The sequence below is a fragment of the Gallus gallus genome, chromosome 2 (genome assembly GCF_016699485.2).
Source record: "Gallus gallus isolate bGalGal1 chromosome 2, bGalGal1.mat.broiler.GRCg7b, whole genome shotgun sequence".
In the NCBI taxonomy this organism is placed as follows: Eukaryota; Metazoa; Chordata; class Aves; order Galliformes; family Phasianidae; genus Gallus; species Gallus gallus.
The window spans coordinates 140,428,983-140,456,443 of record NC_052533.1 but is presented as its reverse complement, the minus strand read 5'-3'; the positions used below and the strand labels follow the sequence as shown (position 1 = coordinate 140,456,443).

Sequence of the window (27,461 nt, the reverse complement as noted above, 5' to 3'; positions counted from 1 at the left end):
GCACGTGGCTGCTTTCAACTTTTGTGTGTTATGTTATAGATTTTACTTTCTCACATTAGTTTTAATAAGGGTCCTTTAACACCTTTCATCTAAGTGTCCCAAAGCAGTTGAGAAGTATAAATTACCAAAGCTTTATGGAGAGAAGCAGAGGGCAAGTGCTCCATAATTTTTTAAGGCATAAAATTGCAAAAGTAGGTTATGTGACTTCTTCAGTGTTAGGCAATGTCATAATGGAGGCTGGAAAGTGGTACCCTCAAATTATCCTTCTGCTGCTGCTGCTGAATACACACAAGAGCAGGCAGAGGGGATTTGTCTGAATAATGTTTGCTGGTGCTGATCTCACGGCCCCTTATCTCCGTGCGCAGTGCTCTCAAGAGCTGAACTACAAATATACACAAACGTATGTTCATGTGCTGAGGCCATCCCAGACAAGTTCTGCAGGTACTGCTGGGAGGATTCCTCTGGGCTGATGAATGCAGAGAATGCTTTTAACAGCGTGTGATTTCAGTGTAAGAGGGGAATGGGCACTGTGAACTCCTTTTACTGCATTTTTAGAAACATCTTCAGAAGAGCTTCCTTGTTGTCATGGTCCTTTCAAATAGGAAGAGACGATAGTATTTCTTCAGTGATACACTGCATGATTAACGAAACAATAACAACCCAAATAATAATCTCGTGTTTCTTGATTTCATCTTACACTGTTGAAATTCAAACATTTCACTGCTATGAAATATAAATAAATCATGGGGTTTCCATTTCACAACTAAGTAAACCAAAGCTAAGGATGTACACTTGTAGCAGAAGAATCCTTCACTAACATTATACAGCTTTCTTTTAGTGGTGACAGGGAGGCTTCATATATACATAACATATGATAAAACATTGAGATACTCTTTGTATCCACCCAGAAAATGTTTGTCACTGTGCCACTTCCCTACATTATTAGCAATTATAAATGAATCTGCTCAGACATCACCCTGGAGACTGACACTGAAGTCACTGCCTAAAAAGCAGCACAATGAAGATCATTGCCATAATTACCAGCCTAGCCAGGGCTATTACTAAAGCCAAAGCATGGGCTGAAATCATTGATGGTTCTATGACTCACAAGTTCCTGCTCTGTGCTATCAATCATGTTTTATTTCCCAGCTGTAGGTTACAGGTGTATGCATGGCCTGTTACCATAACCAGATGATAGCATCCTTTTCATATAATGATGCGTTGATTGCTTTAGTTTAAGGACTCACTCAGACTTGTGGTCTAAATTTTGGCTGTATTAAAATATCCTTCATTTACCACTTTCACTGTCATTGTAAGTGGAGTTTGTCTCATATACACACCTGGCAGTGGTTGGTCTCCTCCTGCTGCCAAAAATGTATTGAGAGTAGGTTTTCCGCTGTGTTATCCCATAATAAATTCTGCCTGAGTCAGCCATAAACTGGTAGATGATTTCTGTGGCACTCCAGCTTCATGTTGCTCACCCTACACAGATACAGTGTAAGGCACAGTGCCACAACCCTGCTGCTAAGATATGAATAAACTACCAGGAATAATTTACAGAGAAATTTAAATACTGCTGACTTAGGGGAAATAAAATCACTGAAGCATTGAATGATGCTGGGAGGCTTGAAGCCAAAATCACATTTGCTTTTGTTCTGCACTGACATGGGGTGTAATTGGGTTACAGCTACAACTTTGAAATAATGAAATATTTTATTTTTATTTTTATTTTTACCCCGTGGCAAAGAACACAAAAACATTTATTATGGTGTCCAGTAGAGCATGAACAACACTAATTGTTCATCAAGGATAAAGTAGCTTCTGAACACTTAAATAGGTGAATCTCATCTAGAATAAAATCCTCAATAATATCTTCTGGGCTGCAGGTGGGGATCTGCTCCAGGCGGGCTCTGTGGGGCTGCAGGGGGATCCCTGCTGTGGGCCTGGAGCCCCTCTTGCCCTCTTCCTCCTCCAACCTGGGGCCCCTCTGCTGCTTCTCCCTTGCCTGAGGCCTCCTTCCCAGCCTGTGCCTGCTGTGTCCATGCTGAAGTCTGTTTTTCTAGAAGATCTGTCTCACTAAAAAATTCTAGAAAGAGGATGGCTTAAGATGGATTTTGAGCACATTCACAGATGTATTTTGGGTTGACTGGTTTGGGGACTCTTGGCATTATCAAGTTTCATATATCACCATGCTCTGTCTGAAGGAGCCAAGTCAGATTCAGCTGTATCACCTCTTGGAGCCAATCCATCATGGCAAGTGACAATTTCAGAGGATTTCACTTTGGCATTTACTTGGCTTCTGCTGTCTTACCATGAAAGCACTTATGGTGCTTCCCACAGAGAAATGCGGGGTATTGAAAATGTATTTATATCACCTGTCCGAGCACTAAATTTTGTTAAGAAGGAATGAATTTTTGTCATAAGGGAACATGATTTTTTTCCTCAAGCCTACAATGTGCCCTTGGTTCTTCTGTCTGACAGATGGAGCTGCTCATCCTGGGCTACTGAATAGGTCTTCTGATAACCCTGGAATAACTTCCAAATGTGTTGTGTTCCTATCTTCCCCTGCACACCCATAATTTATTAATGAATTAGATCTTCACTGACTATATATTCTTGGGTGGACATAAGGCCAGTATGTCTAGTAGCTGAAGTCAATAAAATGCTGTAACCAAAAGAGGGAAAGAGTCTGAATTTTAGTCCACTCAAAACTGCAGACAGCATGTCTTTCCTCATAGCATCAGAGCAATGACTATCCTAAGAGAGCTGGTAAGTGAGGGCAGACTTCATCTTTTTAAGTGTTTAAAAGCAAGAAAGCTGTATTTTAAAATGAAAAGTAAATAAATATTTAAATTAGTCTAGGAAGGATTCATCTTTTCATCCTGATGCTTTGAAGGTGGTAGCATTGTTTGGCTAAGGTGAGAAAAGAGTTGCTGTGAGAGATGTCTTGGCTTTGTATATATATATTTTTATATATGTATATATATACAGTAAAAATGTTTATTTTTTGCTAGGACAAACTTTGTATCTCTTTGTAGTGTAAAGTACAGTGTGTCCTCAGGCTGGGAAGGAGGAAGCAGCAAGATGGAAAAAAAAACAGTGGACAGGTACAAGATAAATTTCAAAATCTTTTGGCATTGGCAAGCCTTAGAGGCAAAAAGCACTAAATTACCTTTTGTGTATGTCCCAGGAGAATGTTTTCTCCTTTGGTGTGTTGAATCCGTGTGTTTGCTCATGTATTAAAATTACTGCTGGGCCTGCAGTATAAAGATAACATAAAATGAATCCTAAATACCAGATACAGGTTTATAGCCTGAGATGCTCTCCTGAGCTGTCATCAGTTCTGGGCTGTGGTTGTGATGCAATGTAATGTTTTGTGCTCTGCAGCTTCTAGACAAAGCCAACCACTAAAGGGATTTAGAGATGCTGACCAGCATAAGCTAGGAGACTGCTGGAGAAAACGCACAGCAAATAATGAGGAATTGCCAAGGAGGATAGAAACGGTGCAGAGGGACAAAGCTAAAACCGTAGTTTAAGATCGCCTTGCAAATTAATCCTGCCATGTCTGAAAAGCAGTGCTATGGACTGGGACTGATGAGGACTTGGTGACCAAAGTGACCTGGTGCCAGGCTGTCATGGGGGATAAGAGAGGGACCAAGTCTCAGTTTTGACACAGATGGAAAGTATCGTTCTTTTACCAAGGTCATGGCTGCCACCATACATGTGTTGCTGTACCTCTGTATTCGTAGTGTCCTCAGAGTGATGAGCTCACTTCAGTGGGGCAGAGGGCAGTAAAGCTCAAAACAGAATGGGGTGATATCCAAAGGTGGCTGTTTTTAATGTGGTCCTGGATAATTAAGAGTAACATATATTTGTACTCACAATGAGATTACCTGTAAATTTCTGCCAGTGTCTCTCTTTACATACCCACATCAGCACTGTTGAAGGGAACTCTGCCTGGCCTGAAATGCCACACTTGCATGTGCCTGAGACATTTTTTGTCCCATCCCAGGGGACAATTTCCTCCTGGAAGTGGGACAGGCATGCTACCAGTAGCTCTGGACATCAGGATCACCCTGTGCTGGCAGAGAGCACTTGGGCTATACGATGCTCAGGAAGGGAGAGGAGTCTATGCTCTCACCATAGGTACACACAATCTTCACACTGTGATCCACTCTCTCACTGCAAGTTTTAATTTGTGATTAGTGATTTATTACCAGCACCATTAGAAAAATCTGCATAGTTGTTGGTTTTGAGATAACATTCAACTCCTATTCAATTCCTTCTTCTGGCAATGAGGTTTTGCCTCAGACATTGAGGTGATAAGCGCTGGAAAGCTCTGGAAGGTTTTAATTTAGGCTGTATAAAGAGACAAGTTACTATGTAAGAGCACCTGTGTGTGTTTGGTATTGATAGGATTAGCATAAAGTAATTCATATTCCAAGATGGTAACCTAGCTTCAGATTAAATAATATGTTCTGTGGAGGAAGTTACTACGTGTTAATAACACTGAACACGTATATATATATATATTTTTTTAATTGTTGTTGTTGTTTTTTTTCTTTTTTGGTATTAATTTTGAGTACCAGCCACATGCTTCAGGACTGTCTTGACAAAATATTACACTGCCTTTAATTAGAGTTTTTCTAGCATTTTGGCTCCTTGAAATTTCCAGTAGATACTGACCCTGTAGTCGTTGTACATTTGTACTTTCTGAAGTCTGTCTTTTAGCTGAACTCCAGATTTGTGCTGTGTGTTGATGTTACTTATATAACTCAGCAGCAGCATTAGGAGTGCTCTGACATCACCTAAGAGAATTGTGAGGACATCAGAGTGAATTTCTTGTGTTATTATTTATCCACGTCCAATGGAAACCTTCTGACAGAAATGTTCACAGTAAGGCAAGCAGAAATATTGTTCTTTTATACTGTTTTGGGTCCTGCTTCTGTAGAGAGTCTCAAAATTACAGGAATCAAAGGTGCACTGTGAGATTGTGTTAAGAAACCATTCATGTGGTTACATCTCAGCTCTCCATCTGCAAAATTAAATTACTGAGATCTAGTCCTCTAGGAATGCGTACAGACAGACATCAAATTGATAACAGAAGGACATAAACATCATTTTAAGTGATGTGAGTCAAGCAGATTCTTTGAATTATCTTATCTTGAATTGCATCACCAGTCTGATGTTCGTAAGGCAGAAAAGTGTAACTGCAGGACTTTTAGCATGTGTTATTAGCATTTTTCCTTGTAATTTCAGTTCCTCCTTTAGTTTTGCCATTGGTGGGCAAACTTTATAAAGGTGGACAAGTTAACCTTCTGTCTCACATTTGTCAGTCTGTGGAAGGACTGTACAGAGGTCTGGTAGAGATTCATCAACAGTAGAGTTTAAAATTCTTTGAACATTGACATGCAGAGTAAGTGCTTAATTTTTTGCACTAATTGTTGTAAGAATCAGATACTCATTCTGTATGTAGGCCTGACTGCTGACCATCTTTAATTCTTCTGTATTGCTCTTCATTTCTTCTGTCATTACATGCAAGACTGTAGAGATTTTAACCAACTTAGATTATACTTTTCACCACAAATTTGTGCATTAGATTTACACAGAATCACAGAATTGTAGGGGTTGGAAGAGACCTCTAGAGATCATCAAGTCCAAACACCCCTGCTAAAGCAGGTTCCTACAGCAGGTCACACAGGTAGGCATCCAGATGAGTGTTGAATATCTCCAGAGAAGGAGACTCCACAACCTCTCTGGGCTGTCTGTTCTAGTGCTCCAACACTCTGACAGTGATGAGGTTCTTCCTTGCATTAGAATGAAACTTTCTGTGTTCCAGTTTCTGCCCATTGCTCCCTGCTCTATTGTTCCCCACCACCAAAAGAGTCCATCCCCGTCAACTTGACTCCTGCATTTAGATATTTATAAACAGTGATGAGATCTCCTCCTACAACTTCTCTTCTTCAGCCTGAACAGATCCAGGTCTCCCAGTCTTTCCTCATATGGGAGATACTCCAGACCCTTAATCATCTTTGTATCCCTTCGCTGGAGCCTTTCTAGAACTTCCCTGGCTTTTTTGAACTGGGGAGCCCAGAACTGGACAGTACCCCACATGTGGCCTCACCAGGGCATAGTAGAGGGGGAGGATCAACTCCTTCAACCTGCTGGCCACACTCATTTTCACGCATCCCAGGATACCATTTTCTTTCTCGGCCACAAGGATACACTGCTGACTCATGGCCAACCTGTTGTCCACCAGAACACTCAGGTCCTTCTCTTCAGAGCTCCTCTCCAGCAGGTCATCCCCCAACCTGTACTGATGCACATGCTTATTCCTCCCCAGGTGTAGAACTCCCTACCTGCTTTTGTTGAACCTCATCGGGTTCCTCTCCACCCAACTCTCTAGTCTGTCCAGGACTTGCTGAATGGTAGCACAGCCTTCCAGTGTGTCAGCCAGTCCTCCCAACTTTGTATCATCAGCAAACCTGCTGAAGGTGGACTCTATCCCTTCATTCAGTTCATTGATGATGAACAAGACCGGACCCAGCACTGACCCCTGGGGAACACCACTAGTTACGGGCCTCCAACCAGACTGTGCCAGTGACCACAACACTCTGCCAGTCAGCCAGTTCTGATCAACCTCAGTGTCCATCCATCTATCCCATGTTTTCTAAGTTTCATGTCAAGGATGCTGTGGGAGACAGTGTCAAAATGTCTTGCTAAAAATCAAGGTACACAAAGTACAAACATCAATTTCACTCCCTCCTTTTAATACAATCGCAGAGAGATGTGGTAACAGATGCCTGCCACATTCTGGCTTTAAGTAGTTTACAGGTCTTCTTAGTAATTAGTTTTTGCATGTGCAACAAAGTGTTCTCAGTGAGTGATAATCAGATGTTGAAAGCCAGGCTAAAGAATAACCACCAATTCCCCCTGCATACTGCAAATATTATTCAGAGTTTTGCTTCCATTGTATAATTAGATCAAACAATTCACTTACATGTTTCTCTTTAACATTTCCTTGAAGGTGAATAGAAAGATTTACTTCAGAAATCTTTTGCAATTTATTTTTCCTCAAGAAGGTTTAGTTTTAAAAATAGTGCAGTTCCAATTCAGCATTGATATTGATAGAAAAATTTACTCCATTAATCTGCTGTGGCATCCCATCCCACAACCCAATGAAATTATTCCCATTTTTCTTATTTACTGAATCACTGAATTCTAAATGAAAATAAAGCCTTTTCCAATCATGTGTGGCCAGTGGTCTCATTTCCTCTCAAACCATGGCAAAGACCTCCATTCGTAGCCAATTAATTTGATCCAGAGTTTCATTTAGCCAAAAACATTCAGAAGTCCCTCATTTTCCTATCTTCCTTGTGTTTAAGGTGAAACATTCTCCCTGTTCTCTAAATGTCTATTGCTTCCTCAAACAACTGCAGTGTATCAGTGGTTTTCATTTTGTTTCCTTTTTAGGAAATAGTTAGACATGCCAGAGTAGGAGAGGGGTGCGATTCCTTCTCCTACCAAGGGGCAATGAAGTATGTGAAGTTTTCAACCTTGTCTTTAAATGGTTTGGCAATTTTGCCTTCTTAAGACAGTATGTTTGAAAGTCTGCTCATCAGTGACTGAGTGGGAGAAGGAATCTTGTCATTCATGATGGCTGATAATTCGTTTGCCAGATCAAAATTAAGAATAACCTTTCACCTCCAGCTATACACAGCCATCATCTTTCTTGCCTTTTCAGTGAGTACCAACGAGATTGCAGTCAGTTTGCACATGACAAACCAAAAATAACCCCAGCAGTCTGTTAAAATCTAACTCCTCTTAAAGGATTACATCCTAAGGAGCTCTGCAGCCTAGTGCAGTTCAGCTGATCAATGGGAGGTGAATTGTATGCTTTATTTTTTTAAGAAAAGAAAAATCTCAATCAGAATAGAATTGTGTTGTGAACAGGAAACAGTTTAATGTGTGGTAATATATAGTACAGGTTGAATGGTTAAAGTCTTTGTAGGATTAAAGCCCTGGGCCTTCACAACTGCCACAGTAGAATTCGAAACTAATTCTTTTTCCTAATACAACCTTTGTTAAATCCTGTCTGCTTCCAAGCATATTTTATTGTTCCACCATGTTTCTCCTACTCTATACTTGAAAAGTTTAGCATTAGCTGAAGGGCATTTCAATTTGCCATCTGTATTCCAAGCTATTACAATATGAAGGTTTTCTTTGCAGTTGTAAGATTTCTCTTTAAATTGTTCTTTTAACTTCTTTCATTCAACGCATTCAACGGAGAAATAGGTATTCAGAATTGGGGGGGGGGGGGAGGGTAAAAATTCTTGAGCTGAGAGTGGATAGATTGTGAGGAAAAATTAATGAGAGAAAATGTGGAAGAAAAGTAAGCAGCAGCTCTGAATGCCTGGAGTGCAGTGCATAGCAACAGCGTATTTGTGGCCATCTACCCCAAAGAGGGAATGTACTAGACATTAGATGTGCATAGGTCACTGAAGCAAGAAGCTTTTTACATGGAAATGGCTGTGGGCTTTTCTGCGTGACTATCACCATTTCTCTGTGCCCGCTGTCTTTTATCGCAGGACTTTTCATTTCTTCCTCTCTTGGGCTCTTTCTTTGATCTTTCTCTGATCTTTCACTGTTAAAGTCACCGAGAACTTTGCCCGCAATTTTTGTAGGCATAAGATCAAGCTCTTACTTTCCTTTCATACTATTTCTTGAGTTTACCAAATGTTTCTTTCTAGGCTTCATTCCCCAATGAACAGATGTCACTTCTGTCTCTCTCTCTCTCTTTTTGTTTTTGTTTCTTGGCTAAAGAGTAGAAACACTTCAGAAAAGCAGTGAATAATTTGATTTGTCTTCAAGCATTTGGGGAAATCCTCTTTAAGGTAGAGGTGGTGATCAAGTTAGTTCAATTTTCCAGCTCTCGTAAAGTTAACAAATCAATGTCAGTAAGATATTTAGTTACCAGAAAATAAATTCAGATGCACGAGCATAAGCACATTCCCATAGATAAACCTGCCTGTAAGTTATTGGGTATTCATGCTAAAAATAATTAAATCTTTTCTGGATGCTCACATCTAACCATGTCAACAACTCATGCAGTTAAAGCTGCAAATTGCACCTTCCTGATGTTTTAGAACTGATATATGAAGCAGATATATTCTGGAGTACTATCCACTGGCATGCTATCTACATGTAAAGAGGGAAGAACATTTCTGTAACACCGTCTATAAATATAGCAACCAACATACAGTCTAGCTCCAAAGTTACATTTGCTTTGAGGTTTTGAGCTTAAATCAGAACTAAAACTGACATAGAAGTTGTTATAATGATTGAATATTCTTTCTCAATTTAACATGTTCACAGCCCTATTTAATTTCCTGTAATATTTTTAGTTCACATAAAAAATATTCTCCCTATTCATCATAAGATATTTTAATCCTGTTAAAGGGGATGAGGGGAGGGTAGGATGGAGCTACCCATGTCTGCTTCCTCTATTTAGTCCTTTACATTTGACACCTTGAGCTCTCACATCAGTTTCTTACTGATGTCCTGTGAACCAAGGAAAAATGCTGTACAGTGGATCTGTAGGAGATGTTAGAAGATGGAGCAAGGAGGCAGATGTGCATCTTCTTGTGTTCATTTCAGTGACATGGCCACTGCATATGCTGGCGTTAAACCACTAGGGAGGGGTTCCCTATAAAGATAGGGTTCGCCATTTCTTTGTAAAAGGCTACAAGGACTTCAGCCACAAGCAATTACAGAAATCAGATGTTTTCTCCAGACAGTATCTGAGAGTATCTGCTTATGCACAGTACAGTGACAAAGGCATCTCTGTGATAAACCTGAAGCATTTTAAAAATATTTTATTATTTTATTTTACCTTATTTAAGACAAGGAATCTTGACTATAATGTATATAAGGAACAATTTTGTACATTTATACATAATAGGAATTGCTGCTATAGCAAAAAAAAAAAAAAAAAAGACAATGCCTTGTGCTACAGAGGAAGAAGAAGGAAAATATTCAGTTCTAAGACAGCACTCACTGGCAGAATGATGTGAAAGAGATATCCCTGCCAAATCTGGTGCTTGGTTTAACTCAGTTCCTGCAGAGGCTCTCCATGGGCTCTCCTTCAGGTCACGGCTGCACCATGGGGTCCTTCATGGCTACATATGGAGACCTGCTCCATGTGGCTCAGGGAACTTCTGCTCTGCACATGGAGCACCTCCTGCCCTCCTCTTGCCTTGATGACTGCAGGCTGTTCGTTATTTAATGTGGAGCAGCTTTTGGGTTCTTCTCAAAGAGGGAACTCCACAGCCCGCACCCTATGCCAAAACCTTGTCCTGTAAACTTACTACACTGGCAGAAAATGTCTGACACAATGTGCTGATATCTTACCAATTAGGAATGTTATCTGAAGCAATTGTTAGTGTGAGTCCAATCTATTTAGCTTGCTATACCATGAAAACATGGAGAGCATCAGTATCCCTTGATTTCAATCTGTTTTTCACTTTTGCATCTTGTTTTTTTTTTTAATTATTATTTATTTTTTATCATCTGTCTCACAAAGTTTTTACCATTGTCTCACAAAGTGAGACATCATCTGACCGATAGGAGTTGCTACCAAATCAACCTGTGAAGTCATTACTGGACCTGGAGCATGTAAGGTAAACCATACTTTTGGGATATGGTTTTGGGTAATGGAAAGGTTAATGGAGTAATAATGGATGAATGAGCATACATGTGCTCTGTTAACTGGGGAACTAATAAAAGCTGTGCCAGAAATACCAAGCAGGTAGTTTTGGGAACTGAGGAAAAATGAGTATGTGACAATATCCTCCAGCATGAAAACTTCTATGTGTTAAAAACTGACAGAAAACATAAACCAGATATTGTGAATTAAAGCACTGAGACAAGGTAGAAAAATGCAACTGAATGTACAAGGTGATTGCTGCATTAAATTCAGCTGTCTCAGTTATCCGGATCCAAGGGAAAGGCTGTTTCTCCTCTTATGCTCAGTGTGGCACAAACAGAGCATGAGCCACGTCTTCTACAAGAAGAATGCATTGAAATTCTTGGCCCCTCAAAAATAACTCACATGCTCTTATATCCTTCTGATCTTCTGTGAAGGAAAGAACACAGTGATCTTTGCAGGAGGAAGAAGGGATCACAAGTTCCCTCAAGAACCCAAAGCATGAAATGTTTCTTAAGCTTCTCCATAACTTCAATAATGATGCATGAAGAACTTAATTACGTGCTTTCTATTATAGGCATGTTGAATCATTTGTGTTATATAAACAATATCCACAGCCACATTACAGCTGTTTACCGTACACTTCACGTAGGAACCTTTAGATACATCTAATAACCTTACAAGCAAGCTGTGTGTAAACGTGCTTATTTTGCTAATGTCACAGTGACTGAAATGGTGCTGGTAATTTAATGTGAAGTGCACACCACAAAAACCTTTCAAATTTTGTCCTTGTGAGTAATTAACTTTATTGTCAGATTTCCACAGCACTCTGAATTCAAACAGCTTGCAAGCTCGTTGTTACCAGGTCTTACAATTTTGTTGAGTTGGGTGAGGACTGCAATACTTGATTTCTTCTACTTCTCTCTAACTATAATATTACCCTCATAGAAGAAACTAAGCTTGTATTCTTTGGAAAGAATTGCTTTAATAGGTGTCTTGGCCATGGAAGAACACTAGAATGCACGCGCCCTAAGGGGCAAAAATAAGAGGGGGAAAAAAAGAACTTATCAATTTTTGTTTAATCTCATGAGTTTTCAGTCTTCAGTTTGGGGAAATATTTGAGTGTCAAACGTTATACATTTGGTTATGCTGGTAATGTAAAGTATGAAAATAGCCCCCCTTTTCTCCCCCTGCTATTACAAGTTGTATTTAGATGTTTGTGCCTTGGAACCCAATGGAAAGCTGCCTCTTCACTTTTACCACTTTTTTATTATTCCCAACATTGTGATTCCCAACATTGGTTCATGGCTTGTGATGCGAAATTGTGAGTGAGACCTATCTGAACTAGTCACTTCAGGCACTTTTTCCAGATGGAGAAACAGACACTTCTAATACACATGTCATCTCATCCTAAAGCAGACACCTAAAATGGGCTAGGTGAGTCATGCTTCTAGGATCTGCAGTTTTCCCCACTGCTTTAAATGAAGCCAGACACACTAAGGTTGCAGTGGCGATGTCTGCTGTAGGCTGAGATGAATCCCAGTCTATGTTCCAAGTGCATCTGGCCTGATTTTTATTGAATCAAAATGCAAGCAAAAACCTTAAATGGCAAAAGGGAAAGCTGAGCTCTAGCATCCACTGAAGCCAGTGAAAATTCTCACATTGATTTAAAAGCAATTTGAACTGATCTCCAGTACAGAAATATTGTCCAGTTTATTCCTAAACTTTCGTTTTTTGTTTAAATTTTAGTTTATTCCAAAACTTTCCTTTCTTGTTTATTTAAACTATGGACTGTTCTGAGTAAAGAACAGACTTCTAAGCCTCTGCAGGACAGTGTTGCTGGTAAGCAATTTACCCATGTATGATCAGATCTCTGAGATACTGGAGGGATTGTCTGATTCATTCATTACATCTTCCACTCAGGAAAGATTTATTCGTAGTGCTAACTTACTAATGGTTTATTTTGTCACGTGGCAAATGAGTGACCCCACCCCTGGAGATGCCCTGGTGGAAGGAAGAAAATCTGACTTCCCATAATCTTTAGAAGTCTTTGTCAGACACCACTGTTGTCTGGAAGGTCAATAAAAAAGCCCAGACCTGACAGTGATCCATCTCCATCATTCTTAGTGTTACTGTGACAACTGCTTAGGCTCAGCAAAAGGGAAAAGCTCTGTATGTTTGATGAAAACTCCCTCTGTCATCAAAAAATTTGGAACCAGCAGAGGACTTGTAAGCTGTGAGCATAGCATCAGCATTATTGCTTTCTGCTTCAGGCTTTCTGCTTTTGTTCACCTACACGAGATGAGATTCAGCTTCTGATTAAGATATTAAATTTAGTCATCCAAATATTTGTGTGCATAAGTGTGCATATAGAGTTAAATATCTACAGTTCTAGTAAATATAAATAGTTACTGGAATCAGTAGAACTCAGGGGGCGGTTCAGCTCACTGAATGAGCTCCGTTGGCTTGTGGTGGTCAAATCTGTCGTTCTGTCACCAGAAAATGGACTTAACACTCCAGTCTTACACATTCATTATAAAATTGACATTCCAGCTCCTCTCTACATTGATCCCACAACAGAAGGATGTGAGAAAGCTCACATTATGAACAGGAATTTCTAATCCCATGGATGTTGAATAAGAACAGGAAAGTTATGTCAAGGCTGTGTCACACGGTACCCAACATTCCTCTTTACAGAGGACCTTCCTTCAGTCAAACCAGCTGTTCCATTTAAGAGAGAACTGAGTGAAGATTCATCTTTGAGGATATAAATATATGAGTCTCAATAGAGCTGCTTAGTGCAGACCTAACTGCTTTGCTAGATTGAATTCTGCATGCAGAACTTCTCATTACAACAAATTGGGTTTTATTTTTCTGAATGTACTTACGTATGCTGAATTCTGTTCTCTTTCAGATGGCTTCACTAAATAGAGCTCTTTCTTCAGAGAAAAACAAATAAAAATGTTCTGTTCCATACTGCCTTTTTTTTTTTTTTTCCTGAAGGTTTGATAGGATTGTCTGTATTTGAAACTGTTAGGTTAAACAGGGATAATGTAATCCGAGACATTAACAAGTCAGTTGAGCAAAAGGGCCGTCATATTTAACAGCATTGTTACAGATGCTGGTGAAACACTTCTGGAATAAAATTGGGCAGGTCTGGAAAATGCAGATAACCTCCTCCAAAGGCTTCAACTTCAGACTTCAAGTGAAATATCACATGCTTACAGATGATCATTCTGAATTTTGAATGTTGATTAATTGCTTATAGTAATTAAAAGCAGAAAAAATAGTTTAAAACAGCATCAGATTTACATAGGTACAAATACCATGTGCAATTGTTTGGTTTTATAAATCAGTAATGATGATACAATGACCTCTATGATACTTATCCAGAGTTCACCTTCAGGGAGGACGTAATTCATTTGCCATGCAAAAGCAACTTATAATTTACTAATGAACTTGAACTAGAGGTGAAAACGAAGCACATATATCTCATCAGCTCTCTGTGCTTCAGCTGTTCCTATGTTGACCTTAGTGGTTGCGTTAACAATACGGGTTTTCAGCCAACTGGGAGTTGCATACACTTTAATAATCTTTCGTTTGGAGGTAAAGATCTTGTAGAAATACCACGTGACACAGCCTCTGTAGGCCCCTCTACTGAATCACTTTAAAGTTATTGATAGACATTACCAACATATTCTCATTAGTTCAAAGATGAACACTGGAAAATCACAATTATGACAGATTTGCCTCTAAGCAATTGAACATACCCCTCACATTTCTCTCTGGACCACATATCTTCCCATGTGTAAAACCCTCAAGACAGCAGCTGACATTTATAGTTGAATCCATTTATTATCCCTCTTCTTTCTTCTCAAGAAACTTAAAAAAAAAATAAAATCCTTGCAATGTTCATACAGAACTGAGAGAGGATGTATTTTGAAGTGTGGGTAGGCATTAAAAGGCATACAACCTATCGCAGCAGTTTGACTAGTATGCAGCTGGGTGACAAGGAATGGTTTCATTTCTGCACAGTAAGAAAGAATATGGCCAGCTAGGGTTGGTGTTATTACGAGACTATACTGCTATGTCGACATCCACGTGGCATTGCTCAATTGCAAGAGTCTGATCTTCGGTACTGACCTGATACTCTCAGTGGATATAATGGCTCCCCCAAAAAGGAAGAGCACTAGTACTTCAGTCCTGTGCACCCAGTGCGCTATGCAGGGGATCTTTGGTGTGCACACAGGGTTGGTAAATATGGAAAAGAACCTATCAGGCACTCTATAGAGCCTCACAAGGATGCCCATGGTTATCTGTCAGAAGTCTGTGCCTTGGGTGGGACTCTGGATGAGATAGGGCACCTACACTGAGATATTTACAAACGGCTATTATCGTATGATATCTGAAAAGTATGGAGACATCCTCAGTTATTCTGTAGAAAAAGATCTTCAAGAATATTCTGTTTTCAGTACTCTGTGGCCTTCCCCTTGCCTCCAGCTAATGCCATTTATGGGGACTGGCAGTGGGCCAAGCTGTGAAGCCTTGTTGCCCAATGGATCGTCAATGCTGAAGTGCAGCCTGCTTATCGTAGTGACGTTTGGTTATGGTTCTTATTTCTTCAGTGTTAATTTTTGAATCCAAAGTAAACATTTCTCCACAGCACCACCATTTGTTGGATCCATAGCTGCTGTAACTTGAGCTTAGCCCTTGCATCTCTTAGCACAGATCATTTCTTCTTTTTCTCTTTTCTCCTTGTGAATAAAGTGAGAACAGCTCATCTGCTAGCTCATCTGCTTTGCATTTCACAATTTAATAAATCGTTTCTCCACCGATTGATATGGGCTTATTTCACAGTACCCCAGATTTGTGAATTGAATGCAGACTATAGATCAGTTGGGGAAAACTGATGTGCAGTGCTGTCACATAGAATAAGATGCAGAGATGAGACTGCATTCTTCACTTACATAAAAACCAGAAAAAGCTCAAAAAGTCATCCTAGATTAAAAACAAAAATAAAGCAACCAAACAAGCAAATAAACAAAAACCTACCACAACACAGCAACAGTATCGCCCGCAATGGAAAACCCACTAAAATGTTAACTGGTCCTGGAGCGTACTGACAATGCTTTTGTGGGATGAAGGTCATCTGTAAGCCATGCTCCTTTTTCATACTTAGTTTCAAATCTTTAACTGTGTAAGAATGTCCATTGGGAATGCTGTGACGTAACTCTTTTTCTCAGTGTCCAACTCCAGGAGAAAACTGCATAAAGTGCTTATGTTCACACATTGAGCTGAGTGTGTGGTGAAGGTTGAGATGGCACAAAGAAGATTTCAAATTAGAAATTGCTTTTTCACTTGGTGACCCCACATAACTGAAAGTGTTAGATTAGGTTGGAAGTATTGGCTTTATCTATAAAAGTATGCTCTTTTACAATGTATTTTCCAAAATAGAAAAAAATATATATACTGTCAGAGCTCTAAAATAGGTCAAAGTAGAGGGTAAAGAGTAAATATTCTCTTTCCACCTCACTCTAAGAATCAGGCTAGCTGCCAAATCAGTTATCACTCCCCTGTCTAGAAACCCTGTATTAGAGACTACAGAGGCCATGCAGAATGGTATATTCTTGATGTTAGAAATCCACTCCCAGATATATTGCTTGTGGAGAACATAATATATTTGTCATGAGCACCTGTCAGAAAAGGGAATTTGGTCAAGAGAAAGAAAGGTTGGGTAGATTGTTTTACTATTCATTTTCTTTTGTCCTCTACTGTCTTTTGATTTTCAGTGATATCAAATGGGAAGGAAGAAAATAGCACAGCAGTGTGCGCAATCAATGCAAATGACAGGACAATGGGCTCGGAAGTTTATCCACTCACATGTTATTTGAAGCTCACTAAAAAAAAATCACTGGAGTGTATAAACTTCTTTTCTTCCTTTCTGAAGAAACTGGAAAGGTTTGTGAGGTACAGGTGCATGTCTGTGTGAGAAATGTGAACTCTTGGGTATCACAATTTGTTGCTTTTGGAATCAATCTACTTGATCTTCATCTCTCTGGACAGAGCAGCACTGATCAGGTTTAGAAAGGCACTTTCCTGGAAATTCCAGCTCAAGATGTGTAACTAGTGACATGGGTGATTAATGTTCTTACCTCAGATTCTTTATATACTATAAATTCACTTTACTTTGTTACAGAAGACTGGGCACTTGATTGCCGAATTTTGGGCTGGCATTCAAGTGTCTCACACCCCTATTCCACAAAATTTAGCTGAAACCAATGTATAAATGTTGATGTTTACCTTCAAATAATTTCATACAAATTTGTTAATGTCACTTGGAGAATGTTTTAACCATTTCTGAAACTGATATGATTTGCTGTTATGGCAGCTGGGGCTGCTGGGTAATGCAGTTCAGGTCTATGGTGTTCCTGCTTTGCTGTGCTGCATGGCCTGCCGTGCTTCATGGTCTGTGTGTCTCAACTCAATTAGCAGCATGCTGCTAGAGAGAGATAAGCCCATGGACAAGCATACTAGTCATGCCAGATAAAAGGCCCAAACAACAGTTCAGTTTAGTGTCATTACTTATTATAAAAATAGACTGTAAAGCCAGTAACAGAGCAGTTCAGAATTTAGTTGCAATTGTCAGAGAATTTTCTATCTTTATTCAACCCATAGGAAGACAGGAGATGTCTATCACCTTGATAGCTAATGCTGTTACTCCTTCCCTTCTTCTTCTGTAATCTGCTCCACATCACTCATGTGTGAAGATACCTAGGCTTTTTCCTGTACCCTATGTATGCCAGAACCTTCTGACATCTCTAATACTTGTCTCAAAGAAAATACAAGATAGTAATGGGTTTGGTGGATGACTCTTGTTTTCCAAGCTGAGAACAATCTGACAGGGTTTTCTCTGGCTTTCTATTTTGCACTTGTGCAAAATGTGGCAATCCAGTGGTCTGGAATATCTTATAGAGCACAAGATCAATAACAGTCATGTTCATTGTATCTGACATTGCTCACCCGAAGTATTTTGTATCAGCATGCTAGACTCTTTAAGGAAGCTGTCAAAGGTAATTTAAAAAGGGTGAATTAAAGTGGTGCATTATAGCAAAATGTTTTATCAGTGTACCGGAAAAAAAGGCAACAAGAGGATGAGGCCTTAACCAGACTTGTTGCTTGTACATGGAGGAAAGAAGGAACTACCTGCTTTACAAGTTGTTCTTTAGAGTCTTAAATGCATTGCTATGGAGCACAATTTTCCTTTCCTAGGTTTTCCTTTTTAAAAGCTTTCCAAACTTAGGGAAACTGCAGTAAGGACTACTCAGAGGAATTCCTGCCAATGCAGAACCCATGGCGACAAAAGCGTATTTTGGCATGAATATGATTCAATCTCCTACCAATAATAGTCCCCACTTCTGTTACCAAAGGGCTGATGTCATTCTGGGGTACCACGTTATTGCTGGATCTGCTAGTGTCAACAGTTTAAGGGCTGGTCCGGCCCGGTTCTGCGACTAGTGGGACGGAGGGATTTCACAAAATCCGCACCTCCGGGAAGGGAAACAGGGGACCCCAAAATAATTAAAAACAGCGGCAACGATCTGAGGAGAAACAAACTAATTTACTAAATATAGTATTGGAATGCAAGATAATACACTATAATACAATATAAATCAGCAATAATTGAGAGAAAGATTGTGCGAGAGCCAAAGGCCTTATGCTAATACTGAAGCCTTGCGTGCAGTCGGGCGCAGCAGTAGCGAGCCGATCCGACAGGGAACACGGCGAGACGAGAAGAGGGACAAGTCAGATGACCTGCGCCCTTATATCTGTTCCCTTGAGCAGGAATGATAACAGTACTTGAAAAGACTCTTGGGGAACGTAGTTCTTCTTCTCTTCCAGACAGGTACCCAGAACTAAAGCATTTGCTCTTTAACTCCTAGTACACTGCATGATGTTGTGATGTGGAATACTGATAACCAAAAATCATAAAACCATGACAGCTAGCCTGTCACTATGACTAAGACCCCAATGGGGATTTCTCCTTACTTCCTCCAGGGTTTCTTCCAGCTTCGAGTGGAGAGTCTTCCTCTGTCTCTGCCATTGAAATGGAGCAAGAGTGCAGTTTGGCTTGTTCGATGTGACATTTTTACTGTGCTCTTGCTGTGTGGTGGCATTGGGCCAGGGACTCAAGCAGAGAGCTGTGAATGTGTGTGTATTCAGCAGAGTTTGTGGACACAGAGAAAGAGAAGTACAAGAGGTACAAGAAGTAAAATATTAAATAGTGTGTGTTTTGAGCCCTGAGAAAGTCAGGCATGCATTCCCTTCTCTCTAAAGAGTTGTTCTCAAATATTTGGTAATTACCTTTTTTTTTTTTTTTTCCTAGCATTAAATATCCCAGCTCAAGCCTCTTATTAGCAACCATAAAACGATCAGTGCAAGATACTGCAGATGTACTGTGAAAACTGAAATTTGGATGCAGAGAAAAAGGTGGTGGGTGGGAATAAGAAGCAACTGAAAGAAGTGTGAGAAAAGATCCAATTTTAATCTTTATGGGTCAAAGCCAATAATTGAAAGAAAAAAGACTGTTCCAATATGAAGTTTGGGAATGTTTGTGAGAACCTGATGCCCTGATTTTAAGACCATATTTTATTGGGAACTGAATATCAAAACAATTAAGCAAAACTCCACCATATTTTCCAAATTTAGTCTTAGATAAATCCATTAGCATTTACCAGGTGGAAGAACAGAATTAAGCTAGATTGTAATCATAGAATCATAGAATAGCTTGGGTTGAAAAGGACCATAATGATCATCTAGTTTCAACTCCCTTGCTATGTGCAGGGTCACCAACCACTAGACCAGGCTGCCCAGAGCCACATCCAGCCTGGCCTTGAATGCCTCCAGGGATGGGGCATCCACAACCTCCTTGGGCAACCTGTTCCAGTGTGTCACCACCCTCTGTGTGAAAAACTTTCTCCTAATATCCAACCTAAACTCCCCCTGTCTCAGTTTAAAACCATTCCCCCTTGTCCTATCACTATCCACCCTCATAAACAGCCATTTCTGTTTATATGCTCCCTATATGCAAGTTTTAAGGAAAACAAGAAAGGACGAAATGAAGTCAAGCAGAAAAATCTTAGATTCAATTGAAGATTTGGAGAGAACGGAAATTCCAATGGATTTGCAAGACATGGCACTGCAGATTTGAAAGCCAATACAAGTCTATGCACTGTTGCACAAGAGGTGATATCTTAATAGTAAGTGTGTATGAATCTGTCCTGCTCAGACCTTGGATTATGATCTCTTCAGTGTGATTCTAGACCAGATGTATATGTGATACTGAAGTTGCAGCAAAGGATTTCAGAGAAACCTGGTCATGTAAGAAGTGAGTTGGTAAATCTGGTAGGCTAATTCTTTCAGTAGTAAAATCATATAAATATTTGTAATTACCTTCAAAACCAGGCAGAACATAAGGGGTGGCATTCAGCTGATTTATGCAGTAAACATTTCCATGGAATAGAATAGAAATAGAATAGAATAAAAGCAAGGAGAGGAGAGGAGAGGAGAGGAGAGGAGAGGAGAGGAGAGGAGAGGAGAGGAGAGGAGAGGAGAGGAGAGGAGAGGAGAGGAGAGGAGAGGAGAGGAGAGGAGAGGAGAGGAGAGGAGAGGAGAGGACTTTCAAAAATCATAAAGTCCAACTGCCTGTCTGCTTCAGAGCTGACCAAAAGTTAAAGTAACAGCCACGGGGTATCAACCACCTCTCAAGGAAGTTTTTCCACTGTTTGACCCTCATCTTCACATAGGAGCTAGACATTACAGGATTTTCTTTCAGATACAGAGAATACATTGTCTCTGTAGGTACTTCTAACCAGCTTGAGCTGTCCACTTCAAGATAACATGAGTTGAACAATAGGAGTGTATGTTTCTCTCTATTAACTCTAAGTCTACTAGAGATATGTGATTGCAGATGTCCATAGTGAGCCTTAAAGCGCATCTCACTATAGGAGACAATACAATAGAAGATCAAGACTCCATCAATGTATCTGCTAGCTTAATTAACACGTGTGGTAGAAAAGAGCTATACAAAAATCAAACATACTGCATGTAAATGTATTCTCAAGAAAAGTTTTGCAGACAGATTGTGCTGTAAAGGCAAAGATCTTCTCACAGGACAAAAAAAACTGCCAAAATGATGGCAGATGCAAACATTGTTTGACCTGCCTATGATGTTTCTGATCCTCATGACAGCTTCAAAAGAACTGCTACGTTTTGGAATAAGTTACAGGCAAATCACTATGTGATCTGCTCCTAAAATTTGATGGAAGAGGTGGTGAATGAGATACATGACAAGCACGTATGTCTAGAAAAAATGTAAAAGATCTCAGCTATATCAGCATCATTTTGGTTCATATGGAAGCAGATAGAGAAGAAACACTTAAAGAAACATTAAAATAAATCAGAATTTGTCAGCAAAACAATCTGTGATATTCATCCAGGAAAAATCAGTTTCATAACCTAGCATGGTCATAAATTATTTTTTCTTTCCTGGAAGAAGTATGTATTGTTTTTGGAAGATTATTTTTAATGCTCCAAAATAGTATGATTTGAAAACATGAATGTTAAATGTGATTCTCAATGGCAAGAACATTTATTACTTCAAATAGCATATTAGTTGTGACAGTGACAAAAGAACACTGCCATTTGGTGGTCTGTAAATTACAGATCCATCAAAATAACCAAGATTTTAGGAATAATACTGCAAATAGGTACAACTTACTGGGACATGAAACATTACATGACATGATAGCAAGGTTAATTTTATAAACCGAGGAGGTGAATTCAAACCCTTATTTGTCATATCTGAATTAGTCCAGAGGTACGGACTGCCACCTGCTGAGACACTGTTGTCAAAAAGTCTGGGCTTTCACTTTTATGATAAAAAATTGATTTTTATGCTGTTTCTTTCTTCTAATCTTTAGTGCTATATGTCTCTCGATAGCATCACTGTAACTGTGTGTAAATTTCAGATGCTCCCTCCACTGATTCCCCAGGTCATTGTTTGCCTCTCCTCTCATCATCCCCTGTGGTTTCAGTGCTTTGAGTCACCTGTTAGGATTTTGCAGCCAGACTCAACCACTAGACCCACACTTCTGCCTTTAAAAGATGAGATTAGAAAACATAGGCTCAGGTTCTGTCTCATTGCCATGGGACAATACAGACTGATCAATGGTCAAGCAAGTTCAAGTCTTTCTGATTGCTTAGTCACCATATGGGAAAAAAAAAAGGGTATAGGTGACACTCTTGATGGAGATATAATTGTTGCCTTTGCTGAGCAAGGGGGACTGATGAAAAAAAACATGATACCTTTGTAGCATCTGCTATAGAAAGAGAACTTAAGAAGACTTCTGGGCTTTGTAAACACCAAGATCTAAAAGAAACAAAACAGGCTGCAGGGAAACTGGTGGGTTGCATAGCATGAGCAGAGATTAAAATTCACAGAGTGCTCTGAACACGGTCATCATTTCAGATGCTAAATGAGGATTGCTGAGATGTGATTTGATTAACTTGCAGCGGGTGTTTATCCTTCGGAAGCAGGGTGGTAGAAGGAAATCTGATGCTTCCAAGATGAATTGCATTTACTTGTTGCAGCACAGGCTTTTCATCACTGTGCACCCCAGATTACTGTAGAAGGAGCAGCCTGGCTCTGTGGGATGTGGGTTTTGGGGGAGATTATGGTTTCTGCTCAGCAGTCAAACCTCAAAAGGCAATCTTCTGAACTGCATTCACATAATTCTTAAAGCTAGGGGTTCACATCATGTTCCCTGCTGGGATTGAAATCATTCTTGGTGACTTATGATCTCCAATCTCACCCTCCCACCCTCTTTTTCCTTTTCTGTCTTCCACGATCTGTTATTTTTGCAGGTGGGCTCCTGCTTGGAGGAGTGCAGGCTGTGCTGTGGGGCGATCGAGCAAGAAGCACCTCTTGCCCATTCGGGCCAATATTTGTTTGGTTGTTAGTGAACAAGGAAAAGGTTTTCCAACGCAGCGAGACTCATTTTCTTGCATATCAAATACAGGAATACGATCACCTGAACGCCACCTGTAATTCGTTTGTTTCACGTGGAGGGAAGATGGGATTGAGCAGGATTCTTCTGGTCTATGGAGTGCTGGTACCCTCTAGTGGTAAAACTGCAGGCATTTTTAGGCTACCGAGCTTCTGTCTTTTTGAACAAAAATCTGCACATCATCTTTATATGACAGTGCCATTCTGTTTCATTATAATATGAATTCACGCCTTAAGTTTAAGCAGCTGATAATGTAATTTCCTTGGACTGTTTTCAGTGTGATTTGCCTTTCATTAAATCATTTAAATGGTACCTGTGTACTACTGGGTGACACAGCGTAAAGAAATGACCGCAATGGAAATCATCAGCTAGCTAAAGCTCAAGCTTTTAGTTGGAGAATTAGTGATGGTGCCACTGTACTGGCTGTAGTTTGGTAAATCATAGTTAGTTTATAGCTTGTTGAAGGAATCACATTGTCTTGGTTGAGTTAGCATCATTTTGCTCGTGGAGGTGCAGGAACTGTGAGTCTTGAGCAGTCAGTGGGCTACTGGCTTTATGACTGCAAGGTGGGGATAGCGAGGTATGGTGTGACAAAACCATCTTGAGGGCATGGCAAGAACTTCACAAAGGTACTAAGTTAACTGGTTACTGTCTTGGCTGTTGCATACATACGGTTATAGGTTGATGGCAAAATACATGTTCTGGACCCAAAGGCTGTTTCCTGTCAGCCACATAACCCTTCCTCCAGAACATGGCTGGTGAGTGGGAGAAGGAGAAACTTGTCAGTGAAATCCAGAGTGAGTCAGCATGAGCAAATCCATGTATATCTGTTCTAATCTTTCCCAAAAGGTTTGATCTGAAATTTTCCAAGTGATTATACTGGCGTAGAAACTGTTCATGAAATCTGAACAACCCTCAAGGCCGGGAAAACTACAGCATCATAACCCCTCAGGGTTTGCTGGGAGCTGTTTCAGCGTTGTCCATTCCTTTCATGAAAGTAATATCAGGGTATGCTCTCTTAGCCCCATGTTTCCCCATACACAAAGTAAACAAATGCCCAGGACAGGTTATAGGAAACATATCCAAGCTGAGCCTCCATGGTCATCATTCTCCCTACCTCCACGTGTAGACTGTACTCTGTCCATTTCATCCAGTGAAACAAAGTGTAGGTTTACTTAGCAAGACATGAAATAGCACTTCAAGTATCAGATTGAAGTTCAGAACAGGAATTACACAGTTCAAGTCTTAACAAGATTTTTTTTTTCCCCTGGATGATTTCAGTGTTTAATGCCTATCATTTCTTTGATGCATTCTAGCAAAACTCTGGAGCTTTTATGGAGACGTCCTTCCCAATTATTCACTAAGTTATGACATATTTCCATGCTCACCTGCCCCTCTATTCCTGTGGATCTGATTTGGGAGCATGTTCAAAATGCCCATGAACTGGGTACATAAAGTACTAGAATATGAGCTTACCCCAATCTGCTTCACAGCAGTCACTTACAGGACTCCCTTGATTTTTTCCTACCGATTTATCTATAGAAAATTTTTAATAGCTTGAGCCTAGGAATAGTTTTATAAAGCAGATCAATGTGACTTCAGATTGGTCTGAATTGGATTTACCAGCTGTGGGAGTTAAATTTTCGGTCAAATCTCTAAGTTCTGAGTCTTCACAGACAATAGCACAGAGGCAGTGATTTATCACATACTGGGTTTATTGGAGAGCAGAACTTTAACCTCTCTATTGTCTCTCTTTCAAGCTTTTTCATCTTTTCATCTGCATAGAAATGAGTGCAAAAAGAGAAGTGAAAAAAAAAAAAAAGCAGTGTGGTTTTCAAGGGAGAGTTTGTCTTGATGCTGTATTGTATTGAAGCATTTACTGTTTCTCTGGTCTCAGTATGTGCCAAGTAGATTAATTTCACTGCAACCACAGTGCCTTTTTATGAAGCACACAGAACATCAGATTGGAATAGACCTCCTGAGCATTACATATCTTATAAATCCCTTCCTGACATGCAATACTGTCTATTTTCTTCCTGAAGAATGCAACAGAGTTAATTAACATATGTTTGTCTTGGAGTCATTTTGATGTAGCTTCTTGCCATGATTTGTTGACTTCCAAGTCCCCCTTGGTCTTCCTGATAGTCTACTCTACTGCTTACTGATCAGAAGTACCTACCTCCTATAACTAAATAAGCAGTATCTCCCACGCAAATACAGAGCAGTAATATTCTCTTGGCTTCTCCTTTTTGTTTCACTCCAGGTTTCTGATTGTTTTGGGTTGTTTGATCTTAGCTGTCCTGACAACTTTCAAGGAGTATGAAACCGTTTCGGGTGACTGGCTTCTCTTGCTGGTAAGTAGTCTGTGGCCAGCATGTTACCCTGCTGATGTCCCTGAACAGAAATCAGCTTCATCAGCAGTGATGGAAACTTGCTCTGCGTGCAGTACAGTTTCTTCTGTTGGTCCTGGGACAGTGACTGTGCTTTTGCTTATTGGAGACTTCCCAGTCCATTGTCAACATCAACTGAGTGTAAAGGAAGAAAGAAAGACTATTAGCCTGAGACTTTTAAATAGTGAGTTTTCAGTATTTCCCCAACCATTCTCCCTCTGAAGTACCAATAAATCTCCTATTGATCAAACTAGAACTCAACAACACTTTTGAAAACTCAACTTTTGAGGGTCTCTCAATAATATTGATTATTCCATAATAATTTTCCATTCCCAACACTTTTTTTTTTTTTTTAAGAAAGGTCCTTAGAATTGGACTCAAACTTGTGTCAGATAGTAGCGTAACTGAAACTGTTCAAAGCAATGTCTCTGATTATCATCCATGAAAGAGAAAAATGTACTTGGAGAAAATAAATATATTCCTTTCTCTGAGTTTCCAGCATGTTTATTTTATCAATGCTAGATTCATACTCAAGACTATTTGTGTAGGACTCCTATTTGGCAGAAGGAGAAAAAAAATAGGAAAAGCTCACAAAGTATAAACATGGCATATTAATCATTTTATGAAAATGACCCCCAACTTCCTCTTTTCCCGTAGCTGTCATGAAATAGAAAGTGGTCTGTCTCACTAACCCTAGTCTTGTGGAATAGCAGTTCTAGGAGAACCACACGGTACTTCCTGGATCTCGATTTCCATTTCCCTTTATACACCAGAGGCAAGTAGATGTGGACAAGAATTAAATGCCAAGAGGCTTAGAAGGTGATTTCTCCTTGCAAGTTTCTTCTTAAAAAGCAGCTGTAAGAAAACACCTTCATTTGCTAGGGAATTTGAATCTCACTTCTGTCCCTGTTACTCTGCTCTGAGCCATCTATTCACATTCGAGAAAGGCTGAGGTAATTTCTCTTCCCCTTTGTCTGCTTTCTCATGGCTCTCAGCAGTTTTCAGAAGTGGACAGCAGCTGGGGGTATGTGTATTAGGGAAAATCCCCCTTTCCTCTTCATCTCATATTTCCAGAGTCCCCATGTTCTTGTCCTTCAGTCAGCTCAGAGAATTTCTCTCCTCATTTCCTTCTCATGCCTAGAAGAGCTGAAAAATTCCCCAGCCATTAATCACAATAGAACATCCTATTTTTCTTTGCAGAGAAACTGAGAGTGATAATGTATGTTTTAATTTTGTCATATATATGCCTTTATCTATATGCCTTAAATATTTTCATATGAATATACTTGCTCCTGTCCTTGTCTCTTCAGACATGGCTCCATGAAGAAGCTACTGGTACATAACCTCATTGTAGGTGTAGTGTGCACTGGGCACTTTGCAGTCACCACATATGTGTTCTTATTTCATAATAAAAAACAGCAGTAGTTTTGGGTTTTTTGAAATAATTGCATTTCCATCAAGGCAAGGTAAGCACTTCACATACACCCAATAGGAAGAGCACATCCTATACACAGATTACTTAGCAAGCTGTAACACTATGTCCCACTTTGCCTTGACTCTCATCAAACTAGGTTCTCTACCCTGCTTTCTTCCTCTCTCTTTCTCATCCCTGTCCCCAACATTTGCACCTCAGTTTGCAACTCTGTTTGCTTCATCTGTTGTTGTGCGTCCAGAGTTACTGCAAAATTTAAGTCTAACAGTCTCATTTGCATCTTTAATGCAGGAAACCTTTGCCATTTTCATCTTTGGAGCAGAGTTTGCCTTAAGAATCTGGGCTGCTGGGTGTTGCTGTCGTTACAAAGGATGGAGAGGGAGACTGAAGTTTGCCAGAAAGCCTCTGTGCATGCTAGGTAGGCACATATGCTCTACTTCTGTTTTCCTTGTTAGGTCCTTTGCCTTCTGAGCCACGTTGGAAGGGTGTGCAAAAACCAGTGAAAGCCAGTATGAAGAGCACCAAAGTCAGCCCAGCCTTTTGTGCTAGGAACTGTGTCCTGCTTGGAGTGGTTATTTGTAATACCTGGCAATAAGAATTAATTTAAGATGTGCTTGGGTGGTTGGCCAATAAGAAAAAAAAATTGATCCTTGTGTGCTCCAAATACATTTTTCTTGTCCTAAGCCCAACTGTTTTTTTCTGAATTTCATCACAAAATGTACATTATGCATCTTCAGTTTCAAAGCCCTTCAGATCCTAATGCTGTGCTATCTCTCCTAGCCTCCTTTCATATTCACATGCTGTATTTTACCTTTATAATGTTAGTCTGTATTTACAAACAAGTATCTTCGTGATTTCTCCCATTTTAT

The 27,461-nt window shown here is 39.9% G+C and overlaps 1 protein-coding gene across 3 annotated transcripts in view; it reads left to right on the top strand.

Moving 5' to 3' along the window:
* Window positions 1–27,461, top strand: part of KCNQ3 (potassium voltage-gated channel subfamily Q member 3) — a 190,024-nt gene that overhangs the window by 128,457 nt on the left and 34,106 nt on the right. For all 3 annotated transcript variants that reach the window (XM_015283119.3, XM_015283118.3, XM_015283117.3), the window contains exons 2-3: window positions 25,034–25,124; window positions 26,884–27,010. In XM_015283119.3, coding sequence (XP_015138605.1) covers window positions 25,034–25,124; window positions 26,884–27,010 — 218 coding nt within the window. The remainder of the gene's footprint in view (window positions 1–25,033; window positions 25,125–26,883; window positions 27,011–27,461) is intronic.